We start from the raw sequence: 15728 nt of genomic DNA, 5'->3' as shown, positions 1-15728 counted from the left end.
ATACCAAATTTCAGTACTGAGAAAAAATATGAATAAAACCCAGCTCCTAGATTTTACCAAGTCCAAATAATCTTTAATTAAAAAAACACACACACAAAATAATGTATATTCTTTATACATTGTGTGCTAATTACACTGTTCTAATTACACTGTTTATGGGTTTCTATGCTTAACAACAGAGAACAAACCAGATATTCATAAATCAGACTACCATTCTAAAAATGAGTGGAAGTGTGTTTGGGGAAAAAAAATGAGAGTTAGCTTCCTTACTGAATGCTATGTGTTTCAGTGCTGTCTACATATATTAAAATAAGCCCAAGAGCATCTTCAAGTACAAATAATTTAACTAGAGGTCTCCCTGCATCTCATAAAGAAAAAAGCTGCGAAGAATTGCTTAATTACAACATTTTTGATAAGAGGCAGTACAATGTATTCCATTCTTACCTCAAGTTTTGTGGTGCTTCACCAAACAAACTGCAAATTTCTCTAATTTGTTTCAGTGCAGGAATGACCCATTTGTCATTTGTGCGAAGCTCTTCTATAAAACGATCTATCCACTGGATCTTTTGTGTATCTCGATCCTTGAAGAACAAGGGTTTGCAATTAAGGACACTTCAAAAACCATAACCATTCCCCTACTTATTTGCTTCTAACACAGAACATACAAAGCCATGCAAATACTACATTAACTGAGTTCTGAAGTGTAAATTAATAAGATAAACGAAACAGGACTGTATGCTAGAAAAATCCTGCTGTGATAGAATATCTCTGCCTGTTACATCCACTCAAGCACTTATATTTAAATAAACTATAGCCAGATGGGATCGATAGTCTTAAATTAACTTGAGTTTCTTTACTCTTTCACTTATTTCTACTCGCTAGTCAGACTAAATTGCTACAAAATACCAAGAAACAGGAAGAAGCTGTTTCTTAACTAAGAAAAAAAACAACCTGTCAATTGTCAAAAAATAAAAGACTACTTATTGAAAAAACAACAAATTAGCATAGAAGAGTTTGGAAAAAAGCAAAGATAGAAGACACCTACCTGTCTAATTAAAAAGGTGGGTGGACAGATGCTTCTCCTACTTATCTGGATTGGGTTCTTGACAATTCACATACATTCATAATACTAATTTGCCAATTGTTTTACTGTTGCACACGAGACAGGAAAACCTCTATTTCACTTTCCAATTAAAGCCCCAACAATGTTACTTAAAATACATTCTGTAACATTTTAAGATATGCCTGAATATTTGCAGGACAACACTAATTTCATCATGAACACTTTTGTTCAATTACCAAATACACACACTTTATACAGGGAATAATAATGAAACTGTCAGTGACTGACTTCACAACAAAATCATCCCAGACTACCCACCTGTGAACAGCTGTAATCTAAGATTTTAATATGGGCACTAAGAGCCTGGTCCATGATATCAACTGGTACATCATCACTGTGAGCCAAATTCCACAAGAGGTTCAGCACTTTGTGTGCCATCACACCATCCTTGTCATCTTCTGCAAGACGACGGATTAACTCTAGTAGCTTCTCACGCTGTTTTTTGCTTGCGTTTGTCCAACTTGCCTAAAGAAAGATTTGATTCAATATAAAAACTACACTTTTTAGCTTCACACATTGTAATCTGAACTGCAAATATGATGCAGAAAATATAAAGATGCAACTACATAAATAGCTTTCAGACTTCTTTCATTAAAAGTGATTGCAATGCCTAAGTCAAAATTGTACTAGCATTTACAGGTAAGATGTACTCAACAGTGAGACTTCAAAGATCTTTGAATAAAAATCAAATGTGCTTGTAAAACTTAACAACACGCCACTGACTACTCCACTAGTAGTCAAAACATGTTGGACTCAGTGCTTTCTCAGAAATCACATCCTTATATTTGAATGACTGAGTTTGACTGAAAGAAATGTTCTGTGCATTGTTAACCTTTTTTTTTTTGTTTGTTTAGATACCAATATAACATTGCTTTATATACATCTCTCAGCATCAGACATGATGATTTATGCACAGAAGTTACGAGCATTTATTTATGTAAAGATGTGGATTATGGAACATTTAGCCTGTTTATCAAACCAGGCAACACTCATTAAGTTATATATTACTGTATGACATTTACCTAAAATCAGAAAACATTATCTCCAACAGCTGGCTTTCATTTTCTCACCTCCAAAAACAAAACAGAACAGCCATACAGGACTACTACTGGAAGCTAAAAATCTAATACACACTATAATTAATTCACTGGCTTTTTATGTGATCTTTCAAGAACAAGTTGTTCTGTATAATGGCTGCAATCAAATCATCATACGTTTATAAACATTCTACATTATATCCCTGAGACTTCTATGTGTACATTAACCAGGGTAAAATTACTACATAACGAAGGGTAAATGGAGAAGGACTTCCTTTTCCACTTCATTTCCTCCTTACTTTCCTGAAGACAAAAAGTAGCAATGCCTGCTATATTTGAGCAAAGATACTCTAACACTAGGAGAAAAATACTCAATTTGGAAGAAACACAGTAAGGTATTAAAGGTAGGTAACTTATTTGGAAAGGAAAATATTCAGAGTATTGAAGAAATATTTTGCTATCCTATAGGCCTCAATGTATGTGCCTTATCCAGAAACGGCTAAATTGGAAAACAAACTCAAGTAGCATCACTAGCCTTTGCTTTAGACAGGAAGTAAACAAAGCCTCACAGCAGATATTCAAGTACAGCACAATCTAGCTAATTTAACATGTTACAAATTGTTGCTATACACAGTAAGAAGCCTTTTAACGCAAAGAAACTGTCTATATGTACATGTGACAGAGTCACTATGTACATGTGACAGAGTCACAAGTCTGTATGCAACTTAACAACCCACTTCCTCAATACAGCCTAAATACGCATCGTTACCTTAAAGCAATCGAACAAGTGATCAAGCTGTTCAGGAGAGAAATCCCAAGCTAATTTTGCAAGGAGGTCATGTACATTCTTTACAATGGCTTCATGTTTTCCTGCCTGTCAAGAAGATAAAATTGACCAACATTTGTAACAATCAGTATTGCTTTTACAAGAAGACTGAAGCAGCTAGCACGTCCAATGTTGTGGAAATAGCATCACAAACTGGTATTGAGTTCATTGGAAATTACACTATTTATTTATCTTGCATGTGTAAGCATTCAAGTGTGCACTCAACACGCATTAGTATTTTTTTGTAACAGGAATACTGCATCACCACAACATTTATTTTTAAATCATGACAGGACAGTAAAATAAAACCTGTAGGTGTATTTTAATTTTCAAATTAACATTTTAGCACACTGTTTTTGTTTTATTTTTTTTAAGTACTGAAAACCCACTTCAAAGAATTTCACTGAATTGAAGCTGTAGAACAATTTTCAGTATTTCTGAGATATTTCCTTTGTGCTAACAGACTCATTAGCAACTTGTTAGCAGATAGCATTCAGGAATCAAGCAGAAGCTTATCACCTCATAAAATCTAGTAACTGAACAACTACCATCAAGGCGTTGAGTTATATAACAGATAGCATTTTAAATTAGAGTTTGGTGTGTATCATAATTTTGACATTTACGGAGGAAGATAAAAATGGCTAGTTGACTTTTAACACTGTGTGTGCTTTCCTGCAATTTCCTGTAGGGTAATGCATCCCATATTTTATATCTGCACTCATGAAAAACAATTACTTTGGACTACGTGAATCAATAGCTGAGTTACTATAGAAAAAATTCCTCTTAAGTGGAGAAAAAAAGGAAAAACATACTCAGAAAAAAAACAAACAGAAAATCAACCCTTTGATGTAATTAATCCTGCACAGTATTAAAAATGCATGTATGAACAGTTTTGAAAAGCATTTCCTTCTAAAAGCTTGCATCAGTAGTTCACTTAAACAGAAAAATATGCTGTGTCTCAGAAGTCTTTATCGTGTGCCCCATATTTACAAAATTAATATTATTTAATAATATTTACAAAAAAAAAGTTTTAAGGTTTATTTTTGTGTCAGATATTAGATGAGATTATTAAGCCAGTTACACGACTCAATTTTGCAAACACCTATGTTTTGTTCTCCCCCCCCTCCCCCCCCATCAGGCCACTTTGTGAACAGAAACAAAAATAGACAGCATAGAAAACTGAAAGAGCATCTCTAGTAGGACATATCAAAGAAGTACGCCCTGAGCTGTATAACACAGGAGGAGATAAGGAATCTGGAATGTTTGATTTTGTAAGACAATGGAAAACATCAATAAAACCTACACTGCCTTCTAAAGCCAAAAGTAGTATGCTTTTATCACTTCTCATGAAGTGCTACTTTTTATTCTCACTGTATACTGGGATTCTCAAGAGCACTTCTGTATAATTAACTGCGTAATTGCACATGCTCAACCTCTAAATCTAGGCAAAAACATAACGGCTGCAGTCTGAAAGCAAAACCACATCAGTAGTGCACTGAGTCAGAGCTAAAATAGCCTGCCTGTTATATAAAGCTACCAAGTAAATCAACTCCTCACTACTGACTTTCACGCTCCACCCGCTCTTAGAAGCGCTCCTTAAATAAGAACTTATAAACATGTAGAGTAATGAAGATGGAAAAAAAAAATCATTCTATATTAGCAGACTTATTCTTACCCTTTTATCTGATTTAATTTCATGGTCAAAGCCACAGTGAAACATCTTTCTGAATAAGGCCTACTGAATCAAAATTTCAACAGGAAAAAAAAAAGCTGGCAGAGTAAGCCATGTATTTGAGAGCATGAGAGATTTATCTCTCAACCTGCCTTACAACTGTTTGACTGTACTTTCCCTATCTTTTAAGGGTTGCACAATACGTTCATACTTTTTTTGAACAGCATAACTACAGTTTAATTAGCTTATCCACACATCCTAGTTTTCAGGGATTGAGTAGTAATATTTAACTGCCTGGAAGATTATTTTCCAAATTCCAGTTACTTTTTCCTATAGCAGGCGAGGCTCTAATAAATCTAATACAAGCCTTTAGATGAGGTGCTAAGGGATTTGATTTAGTAGTAGTTGGGTAGGGATAGTGATAGGAGGATGGTTGGACTAGATGATCTTGTAGGTCCTTTCCAACCTTATGAACCCATGAACCTATGAACCTCCTAATAGTATAATTACTTTTCTAAGTCATTTCTACTGCCAGTATTTTTTACCAAGACAGTCTGGAAGCACCTACAGACGGCAAGCTAGAAACAGTGTGGTCACAGACCTTAATTCAAGTTATCTGCACACTACTCTAAGTTTCATGATGTAATTTCCTAAATGGCACTTGGGGATAATTAGGAAAAAAAATTACAAAAAAAGAAAGATTTCCTTGCCTGATTAGTTACTAGGATGTTGGAATTGAAGTCTAGAAATTACAAAGTTAACTGAAACACCAGAAATCTGAGAAGTCAACAATTTACTACACTACATGTAGTTCAAAGTGATTCAAAGGTAACCTGAAAATAACATGCCTAGAAACAGGGACAGCTGGATAAATCCATTTAAGTCAAGTAGTTAAGCGTTTCAGAAGAGCGTGAATACAAGGAAAGCAGGGATACACTATTTACCCCATTTCCCCATTAGTTCTGTCTTCAAATTAGGACGTAGCCTTCCTATACAAGAACTTATATAAGGTCTTGTACATTTAAGAGCTTTACTATCATTTTATTTATGAATAAGGATATACACCCTCATGCTTATTTCTACCCTAAAACTACCCTTTACTTTCTTACTACTCAACCTTTACTAATCATTTTGCCCTTTTAACTGCCCTTTACATAAACTATTAGTATTTTTGCCATAACTCAGACTTTACTCAACCTTGAGGGTTAAAAAAAACATTTAAGCATACCATTTTAGGGCATTATCCAAATGCCTCAAACAATGTCAGGAACAGGGGATCAGCTACTCCTCCAGAAAGCCTGTTCCAGTGTTTGACCAAAATCGTGGAAAAGAAATTGTTCCTAATGCCTACTCTGAAATTCCTCTAATGCAGCTTTAAGCCATTCTCATGCATCTTGTCACTAGATACCAGAAAGAAAAGATGAGCAGCTCCCTCTCTACTTTCCCTGCCTAGGAAGTAGGAGAGAACAATGAGGTCACACCTCAGCCTCTCCTAACACAGGCCTTTCAGAAAAAAAATATCTTTTTTTTTTCCTTCCAACTGTTGAGCTCAGAATTGCACACAACACTCCCAAGTGGGGCTGCATCAATGCAGTGAGACCAGCGTCATCCAGCAATGAACCAGTACTTCCCTTAAACCTCCTCCGGATATTAACACACTATAAAAATCTTGTCTTGTTATCTAAAATATCACTGGCCAGACTTAACTATGGCTGAACTTTGGCTTTTGTGTTTTCTACCTGCAAATACACACTGCAGCTCTGTAATCTTCCTGCATGGCCTGATCTCAATTAGAGAGATCACACTTTCTTTTACTACTTGAATTCCAAGTAGTCCCATTTACCACAGTGGTACTCTGTCCCAATTAGTAGGCATATGGCATGTGTGACTGCCTGATCCTGCGCTTTTAAAAAGTAGTCCTAAAGAAATAACCACACTTATGGACCTGAGCCATAGAAGCTGATTCCTAGAGGACACAGCTCTCTGAAGACTTTTCTTATGTGTATAGATGACCTCCTTTACTGAACACACTTGAGAAGACAATTCTAAGACAGAGAATCCCAAAAAAGAACTCTACTTGATTTCAGGTTATTTTTTAAGTTCACCCTAATACCAATCATAAGAAGCACAAGTCATTCTTTTCTCAGTGCAAGACACAGCAAGTTCCCTCCCACTTAGGAGCAGAATAACATCTTAATACTTTACCTGTGCAGCCCAAATGTTGTCAAGATCCTGCAAAGTGAGGGCTTTTTCTTTGATGACAAAACGAAGAATCTTCTCTAACTTCTCTACATACTGAGGTTGATGAAGACTATCTCTCAACACAATTGATAAAATATTATTCTGCTGGATCCATTCCTGATTATAAAAAGAAAGTAGTGCCATCTCAAATTACTGAAATGCTATCAATAATATTTAAGCTAAAAAGAAAAATTTTGATCTGTTACAGACTAATGTTTTTATATGCAAGATTCAATTCAAGAAAAGCTAGAAAAATGCAGTACAAGACCATGTTTATGTCTAATTTAATCTTAAAAAAAGAATCAGCACTTAAAATAATCCAATATGACAGTTACTGAGATACCCTAAAACATTTTTGCTGGTCTATTAAAATCATTAACTCTACACATAAAAAACGTCCAAGCAACTTCAAATAAAGTCAATGGGAAGTAGAGTTAAATCTTCTACTCAAGGAACAAAACTCTTTCACTTCACAATCATTCTGGCACTTCTAGTCCCACAGCATACCATACAAAAAGGGCATAAGCAAAGGCTGAAGCGTAAAAAGGTTGGATCATTTCTGTCTTTCCACTTACAGGTATTTTTAGTGCTTCTAATTGAATTAGAAGCGAAAATTCAAGTAATGTTTAAGTAGACACATTTTTCCCAGTGGTGTAATTGACTGAAAATAGCTTCATACACCAAAAGAAGCAAAGCAGCATTTTAAACATCAAAAAAGAAAACAGGTACTCACAAAATGAAACTTGCAAATACAGCATCCTTGATTACAGAAGAAAACCATTCAATCTAGTCTCAAGAAACACTTAAATCTAGATGTTTTAAAAATACGCCCTGTCTGATATGATTAACTGTAAGTAATGCATAAAGGGCACTTCCTCCTGCTTACTGAAAAGGTCAAACCCTGCAATAATTTTTTTTGCCAGCAGTTCTCCTGCAGATTACAGACCTGTAATGAGCTACAATGTTGAACAACAGTACAAAATAACCTTTAGTTCCACAAAGATTAAGAGTTAATAATTTAACTTTATACACGCTCATTTTATTAGTTAGCCACATACATGCTCAAGCATAGAACGATACCTGAAGTATATGAATACAAAACAGAATCACAAAGTGGGATGTCTAGAGTTCTTTCACCAAATAATACAGATAAAAATTGTATTTACTTTTTACAACTTTCAACTTCTGAAATGTGAAATGCAAAGTAATTACTCTGAAAAAATTATTTGATGCACAAAAAAAGGATTAGATTCTTATTTAAATGAACATTCATTTTTAGCTTTGGTTTCACTAAAGTTTCAAAAGATGAAACTAGTGTGATTCAATTTTGTTGTTTTCTTATTTAAACACTATGCTATTCAAAGATCTCTTTTTAAATCATGCTTTTAGTAGCACAGAAAACATTGCAATCTTTAACAGAAGGACTACTATTTAAATGACTTTTTACCTTGAGGCGATATGTATTGTTTAGAATACTACACAGCAAAATTAGGACTGTGCAGCTATAGTAGCTATAAAGCTGCTAGAAGAAGAATAGTAGCTTTATAAGAAGCTATATAGTATATATAGGAGCTGTAGTATAGAAGCTATATAGTATACACGGTAGCATATATAGTAGCTTTATAAGAAGTAGCTATAAAGCTACTTCTACAGTTAAAGCAATAAGGGGGAAGAAAGCATCCTCAATAATATATGAGGAAGAGAACTTACTGCCATTCTTTCAGCTGTAAGCCATTCCTCTTCTTCAGGATTACCATGCCGGTGGGTATAGTACGATACACTGGATATTACTTTGTTGACTTCATTTAGTGCATTCATTTTACCATTGAAAGAAGAAATTTGTAACAACCTGTATGAGAAATTAAATGTAGTTAGCGCGAAACAAATATCAATGGTGGCATATCATATTAGGAGAACCATCTTACCTAAGAATCATTTTTAACCTAAATATTTCTAAGTTTTTTACAGTTTCTTCTTGTCCTGGAACTCTTGAAGCTAAGTTCTTTAGAGATTTGATTATCATTGATAGAGCATCATTTTTGGCTTCATTCTTTGCTTCTTTTTTCAGTTCATCATCTGTTAGATTTTCTAAAAATTGTGGAACCATTTCTATAATTGGAAGGAAATATTTCTTCACTGTATGCAATGTTAGAAATTCATAACACTGTCCAAATGGCCTAAAAGAAAATAAAAAGTGATCAAAGCACATAATTAATAGTTGTGTAATATTAAGATAGTAAGGAGCAATTCATTCTAGAAATTCAAGTCTGCAAACAAGCACATGAAATTAAAGGGAACTATTTAAGAAAAGAAAGATGTGGCAAGGGGAGTGCCTCAAGAAAACACTAGGCTTTTTGCTAACTTCATGTTTTTGTTTAACACAGTTCAACTTTTCCAAATACATAAAGCATTCTTTAAAAACTTACTTGATGAGAGCTGCAATTATCTGAACATTCAATGCTGATCCACTCATGAAGCGATCATGCAAGATCTGAAATCCATTTAATGTGCCAAACTTGTTGATAAGATCTACTAGCCAACCCTGCAATATAATAACCAATTATTATCTGACATTTACACATAATCTAGGATTACATGAAAGTATCTATTGGTAATCAAGTTACTTTAAGAAAATCTTTACATACTAAATTGTTAGAAAGTAACAGAATTGAGAACAAACTAGTGAGCACAGTTTAAATATTCAGTTTCAAGGAAATACTTACAAATACTACCTTTGCCATTATCATAGGAAAGAACAAATGCAGTATATTAGTTACTCAAGGCAACTTATAAAGTATCTAAGAATAAAAATATCTACTTTCAGGTCTGGCTGCTGAATTTCTACAGAAAGTATATCAATTTTGGTATTCTTGTCTGGTCCTAGGTGTGATAATGCTGCATAAAAACGCAGCAAGATCGCAAAATAATATTCTTAAAAATAAGACTAGCAATGCAAGAAGTCCAAGGACATAGAGTTATTTATCTTCTGCTCTCACACATCAATGGCTAGCAGTTCTACTAAAAAACAAAAACAAAAACCAAAACCAGGCACTGCAATAGTTACACCAGTTTATCACAGAAACACAATACAACTGCACTGTGGACCAAAATGCTACAAGGGTCAGTGTACATCAAATAGTGATTGACTAGGGGTCAAAACCAGCAAACTTTTTTGATGATGCACACACACACAAAATCATGTATTCCCCACCATGCTCCCTCAGAAACACTTCTCTTTGGCTACTGGATAGTTAAGTAACACTAGGTAGATAAATATATACTGTTCTGAGAATCTTTCATACCTTTGGTGAACGTGGGTCAGGAGGACGTGCATAAAGTTCATCTTCAGCAAGCTGGACTCCTGCAGGAACTGTTTCAGAGGGACGTGTACCATTGTATAGATGGAATTTGCAGTGAGGATTTAAGGCCATGGCAAGAAGTTCAAGAAGGGGAAACCAATCTTGGGACAGCTTGGCCACACAGAGTTCTACTAGTCGATGAGTGTTGTTGATAATACATCTCTATTAAGAAAAACAAACAAACAAAAACCATACAGCTACTCTAATACAACTTATAAACTCTGAACCACTTGCAACTAAATTACAGAGTTGCATAGAGTTTTACAACATTGTACTTAAAACTTTGTACTTCTTCCAATAAAGGGTTTGAACAAACTCAAATCTGCATCCAGCTGAAAAATAATTTAGAAAAAAAGACCCAAATATTTTTGGTTATTTAAGACACTTAGGAATCACCAAACTCTTCCTTTCAGCCATTTCTCTCACAGATTTTAATTTGTTTATCAAGATCTTTGCAGTTTCTCATATAGCACATGACCAGCTGTTCAAGAGACAGCTCTGAACATTAAAATAGCTGCCACAAACATTCAGAATTTAGTAGGCTGCTAAAAGCTTTTACAAAAAAGCAAGCCTTCTCATCCTAGCATGGACACAAAAATAAGTAGGGATCTAGACATCTATCCAAAGACAGCTCACTGAACAAAAGCTGCCCTACTGAACATACAAAGTTCAGTTTCTGCCAGCATCACCCCTTCTGTTTTATTTCCTTCCAAAAACACCAGAGGCAGTAAGATGAAAATAGGATGACAGAAAAATTACTTTTCCTCCCAAAAGCCACATATGTGAGAACTCTCCCATTTCTCTGTTGTGATAATTTCTGAAAATGACATTCAGCCTCTGCAGTCTCCTCAACATCACAAATGTAGTCTCCATTCTTGTTTTAAAATTACTTGCTTAAAAAAAAAAAAAGCCAAAGAACAGAAACAACAACTCACATGGATTTCAAACTTCCAGCCGCTCACTGCCTCATCAGTAAGGATTTTTGTGAAAGATATTGTCAACCCATCTCGAAAAAATCGCTGACATGCTTCACTTTTGACATCAAGGCCTATTTTAAAATAAAAAAGAAATACAGTATTATATATGTAATTTTATTAGTTGTTACATGCACTTACAGATACTGAAAGTAGTGATTTAGTCAAAGGTTTGGTGATCAAAGTTTGAGTTATTTTTAAAAGGGATGCCTTGTATGAAGCCAAACTTACTTAAGCTTGTAAACGTCCAAAATATATAATAAATTAATATTCTAGTAAAAACACCTCAACAACTGCACTCCTCAGTTTTTCATTAAGAACAACAGTTTTTGTCACATTTGTAACACTAGAGGTTTAACAGCAAAAGTATTAAGTCTTTACTTTTTATTCCTCCGTAATACATGCATTTCACAGTATCACAGCATGGCTGGGAGCTCTAGAGGTCACAGGGCCCAATCCCTGCTCCAGCAGAGATATCCAAATTTGCATGCCCAAGACCACGTCCAGGTGACTTTTGAAGATCTTCAAGGAGACCCCACAGGCTCTCTGGGCAGCCTGTGTCAGTGCTCCATCACACACACCATGCAGAAGTACTTCCTGGTGTTCAGATGGAACCTCCTGTCTTCCAGTTTGTGCACACCAGCTCTTGTCCTGAATACCACGGAAAAGCATCCGGCACAAGCCTCACAGTACCTTGGTACTTACATACATTGACAAAATTTCCCCAAGCCTTCTTTTCTTCAGCCTAAACAGTCCAAACTTTCTCAGCCTCTCCTTGTAGGAGAGGCATTCCAGTTCCTTTACCATCTTGGTAGCCATCCAGTGAGACCGTACCAGTATCTCTAGGTCCTTCTTGTACTGAGGGGACTAGTATTCCAGGTGTTGCCTCTGTGTTCTCAGTGAAATTCAGTGATCAAAGAGGAGAAAGGGTAAGACCTATTCAACATCCCAGACACAATTAATCTGCAGAATTAAACATGAATTCTTTCTTCTGCCACTGTCACCTGAAGTACGGTTTCTCATAGTTCTGCTGCCAGAACTAGATATAACTAGACATCATCAATGCCATACACCTTTTCAATCCAACATGCAGGAAGTTTAAAATTATGTACAAGTCCTCCATATCTTTCTTTTAGTATTTAAAATAACCAAGTTGTTTAGAACACCATATAAAACTGTATCTCCCTTTCAAAAGGGAAATTACGAAGACAGAAATAGGACTAAGAGTCAACAGGAAAATTAATCCAATGTATGAGTAAACACCGCAAACATGAAAAGCCCCTGGGCACATTAAAGAAAGAAAACTGTGACCCACACGCAGTTTCCCTACAGAACAAGTATAACGTTCAATCCGGTAATCTCAGCAATCAGTAGACCCACACCACCCAGATTCACAAGAATTACTGTCTTCTTTTTCTCCTCCTCCATGCCTAACTTATTAAGAATACTTCCTGGCAGCAAAGTTCCACTGGTTTCAAAGGATTGATTTGGCTTATCAAACGAAAGCTCTTCATAGTCACAAATAACTGCACAACAGAAGTTCCTTTCAAAAACATCTTTCTTGCATCCCACAAAGACTTCCCAAACTCCTGTAACAGTGCTTGTCAGCCTACGTGTTAATGGTTGGTGCAGCTCTCAAGCAGCTTGAGCAAAGCAAGAATCTTTGGAGAGCCACGCTGAGACCTATGCCAGCACTCTCCTTTTTTATCACTACCAGAGGTACCATGACACACACTGCATAGCCAAGTATCAAAAATTCCACCTTCACTTCCTATGTAACTCACAGTCTGGAGAGCTGATATCCCTACACTACAAAGTGTAAAGACTAGTAATAAAAGGCCATAAACCACAACTACAAAATGACAAAGAGATCACAAGAGATGGAAGCTGCTTAAAACTACGGCATTCGCAGCAAACAAAGAACTTTACAAACTCAAGGGTGTAAATATTATAAATTCACCCCAAAGAAGAGGACAAGAGAAGCCATCCAATTCATTCAGTGTGACCTAGAGGAAATGCTCCTTTCAAATGTAACAATGAATTTAATTCTTGAACACAAATTTAAAGCATGCCCACAAGTCATTTTAATGCTCCCTTGAGCATCGCTACAGCACTGACATCTCTAAAAATGTCAAGCACCATCTCCTCCCACATTGGTGGGCCAGCTTCAATCAACAATTTTGACTGTGCTCAGCGGGTAGTGGTTAATGGAGTTAAGTCCAGCTGGCGTCCTGTTATGAGTGGTGTTCCCCAAGGGTCAGTATTGGGGCCCATCTTGTTTAATATCTTTATTGATGACCTAGACGAGGAGATTGAGTGTACCCTCAGTAAGTTTGCTTTGCAGATGACACCAAGTTGGGAGGATGTGTCAAACTGCCTGAGGGTAGGGAGGCCCTTCAGAGGGATTTGGATAGGCTGAACAGCTGGGCTGAGCTCAATGGGATGAGGTTCAATAAGACCAAGTGCCGGGTCCTGCACTTTGGCCACAATAACCCCATGCAATGCTATAGGCTTGGGGCAGAATGGCTTGAAGAATGTAGAGAGGAAAAGGACCTGGGGGTGTTGGTTGATGCTCGGCTCAACATGAACCGGCAGTGTGCCCAGGTGGCCAAGAAGGCCAACGGCATCCTGGCCTGTATTAGAAATAGTGTAGCCAGCAGGAGCAGGGAGGTGATCATCCCCCTGTACTCAGCTCTGGTGCGGCCCCACCTCGAGTACTGTGTTCAGTTTTGGGCCCCTCACTACAAGAAGGACATTGAGGCCCTGGAGCGTGTTCAGAGAAGGGCAACAAAACTGGTGAGGGGTCTGGAGCACAAGTCTTATGAGGAGCGGCTGAGGGAGCTGGGACTGTTTAGTTTGGAGAAGAGGAGGCTCAGAGGAGACCTTATTGCACTCTACCACTTCCTGAAGGGGGGTTGTGGCGAGGAGGGGGTGGGCCTCTTCTCCCTGATAAATAATGACAGGACGAGAGGGAATGGCCACAAGTTGCGCCGGGGAAGATTTGGATTAGACCTGAGGAAACATTTTTTCTCTGAAAGAGTGGTCAGGCACTGGAATGGCCTGCCTACGGAGGTGGTTGAGGCACCATCCCTAGCGCTGTTCAAGAAGCATTTAGATGAGGTGCTAAGGGATTTGATTTAGTAGCTTAGTGGGTAGGGATGGTGATAGGAGGATGGTTGGACTAGATGATCTTGTAGGTCCTTTCCAACCTAATGTATCTATGAATCTATGAAAAACAAGACTTTTCAAACCAGGTTCAAAGAACACCAAAATAAGTTATGTTTGAGAAACGTATTGTCCTTTCTGTGCTTCACTGAATCTGGAAAAAGAGGAAGGATGGAGAATCTCAGAACTTGTATGACTCCTAGATAGAAACGTGGTCATTCCTCTTACAGCGGAAACAAACTCTTGAAACAACATATAGTACACAGGGAAGGAAGCAAGGCTGTGTATCTACAAGGACAGGAGTGTCATCAACAGCAGGGTAAGAGGAGTCCTAGAAGACAGAGTGGAAAAGGAAGCATTCAATAGATATCTAAAAAAGAACCAGTAATTACATTAGTTACGTGGCATCTACTGCTTGAATTAGATTCAGTATTATCAGTAACTCTGATGTAAGACCACAAGCAGCCTTTTTTGCCTGTTCTCCAAGTTCTGGGGACAAAGAATAAGGAAGAAAAATGGCTGAGAAGTACATGCATGTAGGGCCAAGCTAAGTATGTAGAGAAAGGCGGGGAAATAGATTATGCAGTGAGAAAAAAAGTGAATATGAAATACTTTATGTTGCACACCACCTGACATGGAAGCTATAATTAGGGTGACTGGACAAAGAAAAGTTGGAGCATCAAAACCCCACACAAAGTCATCCAGCACCTCTCCAGGACTATGGATTAAACAACTTTGTAGCTGGAACCACACGCCTAAGCTGGCTCTATGAATTGTTATGGCAATGTGAAGCCCCCACTAGACCTAGAGCCTCAGGTAGTGCAGCACAAAAACCTTTCAGTCCTTCTCAGGCCGTGTGGAACAGGGACCTGGAGCTAGTGAGCTCTGAGGAACACACATACTTGCTCACAGATGCAGTGGATACACATCACACTCAGATTCTCAGAGACTTTCAAGAACTGTTAATCAGCAGGAATAACTTGAGTCCTTCTAGACCAAAGCACCACACTGAATCTGCTGATCATTTTGCTTAAATTAGCTCTAGCCCAACAAAACTGGCTAAGTTTTGGAACATGAGGGCACAAATCTTTTGTCCTTGTCTAAGAAAGATGGCTGAAAATAGGTATTCTAAGAAAACACAGAATATAGTTTCAGTAATGAACTCAAGGGTAGTCCCACAGAAATGCAGGTCTCCATCCAAAAAAATGTTTACTATTATTTTTTTTAATATACTTTTGAGCCTAGAGGACCTGCCCTATTTCCCTCTCTATAAACCTTTGCGATGCATTGGTAACGAAGATTTGGGATCAAAACTGAACATTTAAGCTGTG

At 37.0% G+C, this 15728-nt stretch overlaps 1 protein-coding gene across 3 annotated transcripts in view; it reads right to left on the bottom strand.

Annotated features, from left to right (window-relative positions):
- Positions 1–15728, bottom strand: part of USP9X (ubiquitin specific peptidase 9 X-linked) — a 97465-nt gene that overhangs the window by 51649 nt on the left and 30088 nt on the right. For all 3 annotated transcript variants that reach the window (XM_065741575.1, XM_065741576.1, XM_065741574.1), the window contains exons 5-13: positions 11194–11306; positions 10202–10420; positions 9326–9441; positions 8825–9076; positions 8610–8748; positions 6864–7016; positions 2930–3034; positions 1382–1588; positions 445–581 (exon numbers count right to left, since the gene is read on the bottom strand). In XM_065741575.1, coding sequence (XP_065597647.1) covers positions 445–581; positions 1382–1588; positions 2930–3034; positions 6864–7016; positions 8610–8748; positions 8825–9076; positions 9326–9441; positions 10202–10420; positions 11194–11306 — 1441 coding nt within the window. The remainder of the gene's footprint in view (positions 1–444; positions 582–1381; positions 1589–2929; positions 3035–6863; positions 7017–8609; positions 8749–8824; positions 9077–9325; positions 9442–10201; positions 10421–11193; positions 11307–15728) is intronic.

Source organism: Cyrtonyx montezumae, unplaced genomic scaffold (assembly GCF_038088225.1).
Source record: "Cyrtonyx montezumae isolate F1298 unplaced genomic scaffold, pur_monq_1.0 scaffold_3, whole genome shotgun sequence".
In the NCBI taxonomy this organism is placed as follows: Eukaryota; Metazoa; Chordata; class Aves; order Galliformes; family Odontophoridae; genus Cyrtonyx; species Cyrtonyx montezumae.
This window is presented reverse-complemented; position numbering and strand designations above follow the sequence as displayed.